The sequence below is a fragment of the Etheostoma spectabile genome, chromosome 9 (assembly GCF_008692095.1).
Source record: "Etheostoma spectabile isolate EspeVRDwgs_2016 chromosome 9, UIUC_Espe_1.0, whole genome shotgun sequence".
Taxonomy (NCBI): domain Eukaryota; kingdom Metazoa; phylum Chordata; class Actinopteri; order Perciformes; family Percidae; genus Etheostoma; species Etheostoma spectabile.
This window is the reverse complement of record NC_045741.1, coordinates 19,145,572-19,156,693: the sequence shown is the minus strand read 5'-3', so window position 1 is coordinate 19,156,693 and position 11,122 is coordinate 19,145,572. Positions and strand designations below refer to the sequence as shown.

The 11,122-nt window shown below is 39.4% G+C and overlaps 1 protein-coding gene across 1 annotated transcript in view; it reads right to left on the bottom strand.

Annotated features, from left to right (window-relative positions):
* Positions 1 to 1,552: 1,552 nt before the first annotated feature.
* Positions 1,553 to 11,122, bottom strand: part of cth (cystathionase (cystathionine gamma-lyase)) — an 11,516-nt gene continuing 1,946 nt past the window's right edge. The window contains exons 2-12 of the mRNA XM_032526235.1: positions 10,559 to 10,640; positions 10,366 to 10,461; positions 10,062 to 10,171; positions 9,621 to 9,755; positions 9,429 to 9,486; positions 8,951 to 9,028; positions 8,461 to 8,613; positions 7,238 to 7,359; positions 6,715 to 6,767; positions 6,198 to 6,336; positions 1,553 to 2,427 (exon numbers count right to left, since the gene is read on the bottom strand). Coding sequence (XP_032382126.1) covers positions 2,410 to 2,427; positions 6,198 to 6,336; positions 6,715 to 6,767; positions 7,238 to 7,359; positions 8,461 to 8,613; positions 8,951 to 9,028; positions 9,429 to 9,486; positions 9,621 to 9,755; positions 10,062 to 10,171; positions 10,366 to 10,461; positions 10,559 to 10,640 — 1,044 coding nt within the window. The 3' untranslated portion in view covers positions 1,553 to 2,409. The remainder of the gene's footprint in view (positions 2,428 to 6,197; positions 6,337 to 6,714; positions 6,768 to 7,237; positions 7,360 to 8,460; positions 8,614 to 8,950; positions 9,029 to 9,428; positions 9,487 to 9,620; positions 9,756 to 10,061; positions 10,172 to 10,365; positions 10,462 to 10,558; positions 10,641 to 11,122) is intronic.

Genomic DNA, 11,122 nt, shown 5'->3' with positions numbered 1-11,122 from the left:
GCTGTCTAGCAGAGGGCTGCAGATTTTTCTCAAGAATTTCAGTGTACTTGGTTGCATCCATTTCCCCTTCAATCCAAACCAATTGCCCAGTTCCTGCGGTGTGCTGTGTTTGGTTTTTGCCAAACATAACGCTTGCAGTTCAGTCCAAAAAGTTCAATCTTGGTCTCATCTGACCATAAAACCTTTTTCCACATGGCATTAGAACCTTCCGTATGTTTAATTGCAAAGCGCAAATGAGCCTCTATGTGGCCCTTTTTTCAGAAGAAGCTTCTTTCTTGCCACCCTGCCATACAGGCCAGCTTTGTTTAACGCTGAGATTGTTGTCACATGCACAGACTGACCAATCTCAGCCCTAAAAACTTGTAAGCCCTTTATAGTTGCCATTGGGCTGCAATTAGCATGGTGTGTGATCTGGAAATTAACTGGTTATACCTGAGTAAATTTATATTGATTACTCTAAGGGGCTGATTATTTATCCAAACCAGGTATTTTACTAATTACAATTGAATAATTGTTATTTGAAGAATGTTTTAAAATGGTATTTTTACTTTGATGTTGAGCATTTTAATGTGTAAATACATCTGGAAATAGTTAAGATTTAATTTATTTTAATTTCTAGGGTGTGATGTGACAAAAAGTAAACTTTTTGAGAGAGAGAGAGAGAGAGAGAAGCACTTAAAAGTGCTATATTCATGTGTCACTCCACGGTCAAGGGCATGAAGAAAACAATGGCGTAAACAGTACCTGTACTGTCGTAGAACATCCAAGTTACACGGGACTAAAGTCACACACACACACAAAAGCATTTATACAACGGTGTTTTAGAAATCCCTCTCCCTGCCAGTGGGCAGTATGTTTAAAAATAAAGTCCATTGTCTTCAATGGAAAAAAAAAAGTTGTTTTTTACCCAGACATTTCAAAAATAATACATTTAGAACTGTCATTGCAATATCGTGAAGTTTTGGTAAAGGTTGGCATACCGGCTCATGCCTACTCTGGGGCCAGTGTTTGGCTTGTCTGCTCTGGACTACTGTAGAAACATGCTGGTGCAACATGGCGGAAGAGGACACGCTAGTGATATACACTAGTGAAAATATAATTATTAATATAATATAATTTCTGCCAATTGCTCCCCGTAATCCTACACACTGCTCCTTTCAATGCAGAGCCTAAATGCTAAATTATCAAAACAGCCTTTGGTAGAGATTTGAGATGTAGCATAGCTTACACAAAATGTTAATGGCTGATTCAGAGGTGTAAAATCCATTACATGATTGTAACATGAAATTAATGTTCCAGTAAATCAAAACGTTTAAAGATAACTGGTCTTCTATAGAGAACCAAAATCTTCAGTCTCCATGTAGAAATGTTGTTGATGCTATGATTGGGACAAGAACTAGCTCCATGATCCATCAGCTGAAAATCCCAGTGTGCTGCCTACCACTATCCAGGCTAAATTGGATGAGGCTTATTGATTTGCTACTGTTACTGAACTTCTAATTACACTGCTATTTGTAAAGCGGGATGGTTGGAGGAAGTGAGACGCAGAGACTTATTCTGCAAACTGATTTTAATGGATTTGTCAGTTACATAAATGATGATGAATGGTCTGTCACAAATGAAGCATGGGAGAGCAGCAGGTGGAAGTGCCTGAGTGAAACATTTTTCTCTGCAGAGATACAAAACATGCACGTTCTGACCTAGGGGAATATTTGTCATCAAACTTTAGTCTGAGAAATACTCCTAATAGCCTTCAGTTGTATAAAAACCTGAAACCTCATCAATGCTGAGAAATTCTGCTCTAAATAAAGGCATGTGCTTACAAATCATTCCCTTATTTATTGCCAAATATCCTGATTAGTCTCAGACATCCTTAATACGTGCCTACTTCTTTTATAGAGGAAACTATGACAACTAGAATTAGGAAATAATTATTACAGATTACATCTGCAGTTGTCCTTGGACAGTTACCTTTGGAGACTGTTCTGTGCATCAAAACTAGGATGCAGCCTGAAGTAGGTTTATAGCAAGACAGAAAATGTTTGGTTTTCCTGCAGAAACAGACTGTATCAGCCTTGAATGAATAGGACTACAGCCCATTAAAGCCTTCCCAACAAAACATAAACATAAAACAAAGCAAAACCCAGCATAAGATAAAGATTACTTAACTGATCTTTGAGTAAAATAGGCATTAAAAAGATTGTGTAAAAATTTTGATAAGTATTCACAGATGGCACAATTTGTATTTTTTAAAGAAGTTGTTCCCTGATAGTTGTATCTCTGCTGCTTGTGCGCTGAACGGAGGCACCAAGTGTTGATCTGTGAGGATTTTAGACTTCAGGTACCTCCAGTCTTCACCTCAACTTTGATTGATTTCAACCTCAGCCTCAAAGATGGCCTGAAGACATTTCACTTCTTTTTTGGATGCTATTAAAAGACATAGGGAAAAGAAAAAAATTACCAGTGAAATCCATACTCTGCACAGTCCACATGCAGGAAACCGCAGACATGAGACTACAGTTGATAATATGCTACAATTATTCTGAAATGACAATCACTTCCTTGGAACAAACAAAAAGGAGCCCAATCCAAGTCATTCCTGCTCTCTTTGCTTCATGAGCAGAGGAGGGATGCTAAAATGTCAAGTCAAAAGCAGATTAACAAAAGGCCACGCCACCGAGAAAACTGGTCAATAAAACACAACACACACCCAGCATTTTACTGAAACGTTATAAATGGCATAGACACAGTGGAGAGTTTCCGAATGATCGACCAACAGCCAAGGACGCTTGACCGGAAATTTAACCGCCTATCCCAACCTGCCGTGCCGTCCCATCCAATTAAACGCTTCACCCATCAGAAGTGCCTTTCCTCAGTCCACACACAAACAGTCATTAGAGATATTTTTCTCCATTTAATTTCCATTTGCTGCAGACGGGCAGCAGAGGGATTCAGAGACATATCTGAATCTGGAGAGGAGGAGGTGCAGCCCGCCATGCAGGAAACAGCTGCATGAGGTAGCAGAGGGGGGTTTTAAGAAACTCAAATTCCCTACTGATAGTAATGCATTTGGTAGGTGGGAATTAGTGGTAAATTATTCAAAAGTAGCACACCAGAGCTCATTTAACAGTTTTAATGTGATCTCAACCCGCATCATATGGCAAATTGATCCTAAATGAGCTGTTGCATTCTAGCCGTTTTAATTTGTGCATCTATGATTAATATAAAACAAATGTAAAAATGGAAAAATGATTATCCATAGGAAATACTCTGTTTGATGAAACCTCAGCCACCACGCCAAGGCAGAAGGAAAGAGAGGTGCAATAAAAAGAGGGTAACACAAAGAGTGACTTTGGGAGATGACATTGACAATATAAACTGTCAGGGATTTGCTGAGCAAGTACAAATAGAGGACCAATGGACCACACAGAGTTACCCCAGACTGCTGCATAGATACAGAGACCTCACATTGCATGATGGATCTGGTCATGCAGCAAGGAGAGTTTTCTTTTCCTTCTTTTTTTTTGATGGGCGAATATGCCACAACCCTCTACAAAGTTCACAGTGTGCAACCACTGCATACAGTACCTAACTCAATCCTGGTCTGCAACTCTTCCTGGCCTGGCTCTCCCTGAATGTTCCCCAAGATAATTGCTACTTCTTCTCCAGGCCGGATTTGTCTTAATTTTGACAGACGTCCCTTATTCTGCACTATACATGTCAAATGTATAGTTTGTTTTGTGCCTTTTGAAGTAAACAAGTGTTAACTTGCTTGGTTTCACAGTTTCTAGGATGTTAGAAATATGATCATCCACTATAATCTTTCCTTAAAATATATATTCCCTCATTTTGTTTTTTTTATATTTCTTATAAGTGTAGGTCATAACTCACACAGCTCTTAGATTAAATATAACCTTCTACTTATAAAGTACAAAGACGCATGGGTGCATTTATCCTCGGATTAATCATTAGCAAGCCACAAACGTGGCATCTGGATCTCCTTCTAAAGTGAGCTGTGGTGGAGTAGAGACTGTGGCACATTAAATTCCAATTGGAAAAAAGTAAATATTAAGGGATTTTTGTCACGCATGGCACCATTTGTTTTACTCCTAATTGGTAGAGAATCATCCTCCAAGTTTTGGTACTACAGTACCCATATGGCTTTAGGGGGTGTAAGGAGGACATCTAATATTGCTGTGGAGTGAGTGGGTGCAGTGAGTTGGGCTGTGGGCTACAAATCGAGGGACGTTTTTTAAGCCTAGAGTTGTTGGAGTCTGAACCTTTGCACATCCCTCTACATTTTTGTACATCCTGCACTAACCCATACAGCCTCTTTATTCTTTCTTAATGTTAATAGTTGTATGTATGTGTTTGTTTCTGTAGTTGGTTGTTCATTTTATATTATTGTTTTTATGTATGCCCCATAGACCAAGGCAAATTCCTAGTAAGTTCTACTTACCTGGCAATAAATCTCTTTCTGATTCTTCCTTACATTTTGGCAAAATGGCACGATTTAAAATATGCCTAATTAGTAGTTTGCAAAATTATCAGGCAAGTTCTGGAGTAATAAGGATTTTTTTATGGCCATGAATGGAAACATTGTCTGTAACAGTAGAAAAAGTACCTTCAATTTTCTAAAATACAACAGAAATACTTGCTAGCTGTGATGTTGAGTAAAAGCCATTCAGTGTTTTTGGTGTGTATGGCTCTTTAACAAGTAAAAAATATTATTTTCAGTTGCAGTGGAAGATGAAGGGACTCAGCGGTTCACACTTTCATTCATTGACCACCTAACATCTGTTTTTTAGATTTTGTTCATATAACAAAGTGTTACAGTTTTAAAAAATCCATATCCATTTATCCTGCCTGAAAATCTGTGCAGACCAGCTGGCACCCATCTTCACTCAGATCTTCAACATATCACTGGAACACTTAACAGGACACTTATTATTATCAAAAATGTACTCATAATTATAATTTACTCCTGCATACTTTGCACTATAGTCTGACTCATGAATGGGTCGAATGGCGGGTCAGCGGAGTTACACACATGGTGTGTATGAAATGTCTGTATTGTAGGGCCAGAACTATGATATTCTGGCCATCTCGCTATGGATGCCGCAATAGCAGAGTTACCAGTGGAAACACTGGTACAAATACAGGTTTGCCTCATGCTGAACAATATACAGCTGTGTTAATAATAATCAAAACTGTGGACCGGTGCTGTCGCCGTGTCTCTCTGTGTTGCTGCACGGCTGTTGCCGTGTGCGAGTAATGGGGGCGGGGCTGCGCGGAGAGTAAGAGCAGAGATCCAAACACAGACACCGCTTTACAGTAGAAATGGGTCATGTAACGCAAAATTAAAACATATTGACATAAACAACATTGCTTCGTTTGTGGAGAGGCAGTGGATGCGAGGACGTTAGGTGCACCAGTGAAACCTAGAGGAAAAATAGAAATAGAAAACTAGAGCCCTGTGAACATACACTAACTAGCACCGGTCACTGCTGTTGTCTGAAAAACACAGACGGGACAAAATGTTGCGTTTACTGGTAAACTGGTAAACCTTGTGAATGATGTAAAACCGACTGCTATCTGTCATGGATTTTTCCTCACGTTACTATGCCCTCTGTGACTGTCTACATCTAGAAACTAAGCTGCACGGTGCAAGCAACAACTCTGACTGACAAAATTCCTTGGATATGTCCTCATACTTGGCAAATAAAGCTGATTCTGATAACTGCCAGTCTGACTTTGTATTAAACTTGAGTCACAGCTAACTGGCAACTGGCAACTGTCACAGAGTCACATGCTGAAAATCTATACAGACTGACATTGGCTTATTAATATCAAGGCGTTAATCAGAGAGCCATAAACAAGTAACAGAGTGCCCTTTCTCATCAAGCAGGTATTTTTTTCCTCACCAGTTTTTGGGAAAAGACGTACATAATTACTCTCATTTTAATTGCCACTGAAAAAGTAGCCAAAACACCTCTTGAGTCACCTTGGTTGTTCTGTAGCTCTCTCTTACAATTTCTGAAAACCTAATAAGTGTGCAGTAGATTTCATTTAATCGTTGAAAGACCTGAAAATAATCTTAGCCTCCCACCTACGTAATCATTTTAACAGTTGATGTTATTTGATAAGAACCCATATTGGTTTGAAGGACTATCTGGTATTCCAGTGTTGTTACTTACAGCAGCAGCAAGAGCTTGCTCCAAGTCTTTGATGATGTCAGCCTCATCCTCCAGACCCACGGAGAGTCGGATGAGTGTGTCACTGATCCCCAGGACTCTCCTCTCGTTTTCTGGCACTGATGCATGGGTCATAATCGCCCTGAATTTTGATAGAAGGCATTTGAGCTATAATTAGAAAGACATCCTGCTGTTTTATTAGAGATTAGAGCAGAAACAGACTTCATAATCAATTAAAATCTGTTTAAAAAGTCTGATAGGGATTTTTTTCCTTGACCTTTGCTGCCCCCTTGTGGTGCTACTTTAACATTACATTTTGGATTACAGCTGATGAAGGTTTGTTTTATAAACTTGCACACTAAAGTTAGAATTTGGATTATTTAAAGTACTGCTATTTCTGTCAGGTTTCACATGCCGCTTGTTTGTCTAAACACAGTCTGTTTTGTTTTTGGTAAAATGCAATGTACTTAAATATATGTATAAATATATGTAGAGAATAAAATTCTGCAGGAATACTTACGGATGTTCTGCTAAACTCTCATAACCACCAAGGCTCTCAGCTATGGCAAACAACTGAAATAAAACGACAACAGAGGACATGAAGTGAAACACAGTGCAGGACATAAATAGTGTACATTGTGTAAATTAAGTCACATGAAAGGTAATTAACTTACTACAGAAACTACCCAAGCCATTGTCATATTTTTTGCTTACATTTTGTGTTTCAGATCATTGAAAAACATTTTTTTGAGTGCCATTCATTTTTAGGTCAGTCTTAAAATTTGCAAATTGCAACACTGTTTCCATGGCACTTTGTTATGAGTTCTTTTTTATTTACATTTTAGTCATCGTCTGATCTCAGCAGCTGCAGGATATGCCTGCAAGTAAGACTTCAGTGATTTGCGAAGGCACCCTTGTAGTCGTTCACCTGCCCTCTTGGTCTGGGAATCTGATCCAGTCATTTTTCAAAAGCCCCTCCAGCCTTAAAACATTATCTACTTTCAAAACAGTCCAGATCAAATAATAATGTCCTGCCAAATTACTTTGAGGTTGCTGAGGAAGGTGCTGGCATGCTCCAGGTTTCCCTTAATGTAGAAGGTAATCATCCCCGAACATCCAGTGCATTGTCTCTTCACCACTTCGTGCTGGGGGTGAGAGGGCAGCCCTGCATCGAGAGAGGGAAAACCGTCAGGTTGTGATTACAGGATGCTTTTGCCTCACTAAAGCACAAACATGTGGGGGTGTGATACATTTTTACTTTGTTAATATGCATATCTTATTGTTATGTCCAAATATACATGCATTGACTTAAAGGGGCACTATGCAGTTTTGTTTTTCGTTTTTTGCTCGCAGGTTTATCTATAAATATTAGCTATAGATATTTGGCAGCTCTTATGTTTACTTGTGTCTGACTCCTCGGGGAGCCTGCATTTTCCTCTGACAATGCGTTTGTAGCTTTCTGCTTCTTTTTTGCCGGCTTAGTCATGACGATAGTGTGAAAAACTCCATTGCTACCTTGTTTGCCGGTTCCTGACTCTGCGTATGTGTGCAGTTCTGTGAAGCAATTTGTTGCATCGCGAGAACTGATATCACGCAATACTTTCTGATGCTGAGTCCGGTGACTCGCACGCCAAAAGTTACAAGGGTTGTTTTTCTGCTCACAGGCGCCAGGGGAGAGCGAGACAACCATCATTCAACTCGAAAAAAAGTCCAATAACCATTCCAGTGACTGCGAAGCTGTTCGGTTAAGGTAAATTAAGCTAAAAAAAGAGCTTTTTAGAAAATGTATAAAAGGGCACATTCCTTCCAAACATGGTATAACATGCTTATTCTAACTCTTATTTGCACTATTAAAGTATTTTCCTGGAGCATTAAGTTGTTGTGCAGACTTTACCTTCTCTGAACCTTCTTTTTTTTTGTCCTGCACCTGCAACTACATGGATGTGCACAACATTATCTTTTTTGAGATGAAACCTTTGCTCATGAGCCCTTGTTTTTGGACTAAGCTCTCTGTCCTCAGAGCACTTTCTGTTGCATTTCCCCACACAACGTGTCACTAAAAAGTAACCTTGGGTGCTTGTTTGGATAAAACAGTTACAGTTTGGGTGAGTGATAAGGGGCATGCCTCAAAAATATGATGATATGGTGTTTTCCACAAAATGACAATCAAATCAAAAATGGGAACACTGTTTGACATGAGATTATATGTGAATAATGAAGGTTATATATCAAACTTGTTTGCTACACTCCAGTGCAGAGAGATCACCTGGAAAGAGGACCTGCTCCACCCTGGGATCCGCCTCCAGAAACTTGGCGGCAGCCATGGCATTGCTGTAGTGCCGCTCCATTCGCAGGTGTAGTGTCTTCAGTCCTCGGTTACACAGGAAGCAGTCGAAGGGTGATGGTACACTGCCCAGTGCTGAACCAAGGCAAGATCACATGGGGGGGGGGTCACAAAGCTTCCCAAAACCCAGATCAAGCAAACAACAAAAGCATGAACAAATACTTCCTTCTGAAAAGGTATTATATTGGTGCAGAACTTTGGCCTCTTGCGCATGTCCCGTTTCTTCAATAATTGAATGAAGGGCAGGTTGACAATACTTTATGAGATCTGTGTCCTTAAATAACACCCAGAGCTAGCAAACATTTGGCTTCTTGTTTGACAAAAATTACCTATCAAGATATTTGGCAACATTGGGCGAATTTTTTCAAAGCAGACTGGAAGACTAGTGTAACTTTTTGTTCTTACCACTCACCATTTTGCAGAAACTTCAGTCGCTCATACAGATCATCCCGGTTCATTGAGGCCAGACCCATTACCACATCACTGTGACCTGTCAAATTAATAGAAAGGAAAAAAAAAAGAAAGGTTAGTAATTTACACAGTCCAAATTTAAAGTAAGTGGGAATAGAACATATTTTGTTGGATAGTGTTTTGAGAATAAAGTCATATTTCAATATGTATTTAACAAAATGTTGTATGTTATGATTAGATCATGTGCATCTTTTAGCTTTGCCTGACTGTCTATGTATACAGTTATTACTTTTGAAAATAATGGGGGAAGCTCAAGCCCTGTCTTGTCATGTCATGGTAATGAGGTGCTTACTGATGAAAATGACAGACTACAGATTCTCCTCATTCCTAAATTTGACACGTACTACTGACTTTTGATAGGTTGTATAACAGTTTAATTAAATCTTATGCTAGTAAAATTTGAAATGTACACAACCTACCATTCATGTATTTGGTAGCTGAATACATGCAGATATCAGCTCCCAAAGCCAAGGGACGCTAAGATTGCACAAGACAAACACATAGGTTAATCAATGACTTGTTTTCACACAAACTGGAATTTGATTGCAGGAAACCATTTACCTGCTGTTTCAAAATCAAAAGAGCATGAAGTGCATATCTTTCACACTCACCTGAAAGAAGGCAGACATAAAGGTATTGTCGACAACCACCACTATGTCTTTGTTGTATTTATGGGCCACATCAGAACAGGCCTTGATGTCAGCAACTTTCATTGTGGGGTTGGAGGGTGTCTCAATCCACACAAGCTACACAAAGAACATGTCCAGCAAAGTGTGTCAAAAATGTGGAAAACACACACTCCACTGTGGGAAAGGGCTGAGAGATAGCTCATCTACCGTACCAATAACAGTCATTACACAATGCGCTGAGTCACAATGACAGCTTCAAGTTTCCCAAAGAAAAATGACACACCCAATTATACAACTTAAAAAACCTGACTTGAAGCAGCCGCTTTAAGGACTTAGAATGTGTTGGAAGAGACACCAAACTACACACACATTAGCTATAGACAAGACACAAAGAGCACTTTATTCTTATATAATTTGACTTACTTTAGTGTTGGCCTTCAGAGCAGCCTCCAACTGTTCTGGTTTTGTACAGTCAGCAAAAGACACCTTCAGACCAAGTTCAGCAGCAATTCTTTGGAAGTAGCGGTTTGTGCCTTTTCAATAGAGAGAGTGAAAAGAAACTATAATTTCCAAATAAACCAATGTGAGGTTCAAAAATCAACTTCCACAATGTGCTTCCAATTTCACACCAAACAACCATTTTGTGTGAGTGAGTTAATGGTGGGTTTCCTAATGGAATACGGAAACATTTTTCTACACAGCTGTCAGTTACAAAGGGGCGTCTCACCTCCGTACACGTCGTCCATGCAGATGATTCCATCACCGGCCTTAAGTAAGTGAGTAATGGTCACTGTGGCCGCCAGGCCCGAGGCTACAGCAATGCCTGCAGGGAAAAAGCACAAAAGTTGTTAAGACCAAAAATCTTTTGTGAAATATGCTGCCAGGATTATGTGAGAATCTGCTATAATAGTCTTACTTACAATACTTTCCTCCATCCAAAGCAGCCACAGCCTTCTCAAGACAGTTTCTTGTAGGGTTTCCACTCCGGCTGTATTCAAACCCCTACATGAAAAACATAGGTCATTTCAGCCACCTGAATCAACATTTATGATTAGATATGGTGTTCAAATAACAGGAGGATAGGTCGTCCAACACAAGTGTGCATGAGTACATTTTAGGATTTTGCCCAGCAAGACTAGAACACTGAAAATTCCTTAATGTTTCGTAACTTTGGGCACATGTGGCGGCACATGCACACGCAGCGACCGGTATGATGGTTTAACTGTTTTTTTAATTAACGGTGGATCACACTTTAAACTCCCAAAACTCAGAACAAACAGATATAAACACTCCTTTGTACCTGCAGCCATTCTACTTTTTAATTCTATAAAGAACCATAGATAATGAATTAACTTATTATTTATTATTTTTTTGTTTTTAACTGCCTGCAAAGTAGTCATTCTCTGTATTGTGTGTATGATTGTGTGTGATTTGTACTATAATATCTGCTGCACAACAAATTGCACCACTGGGGGACAAATAAG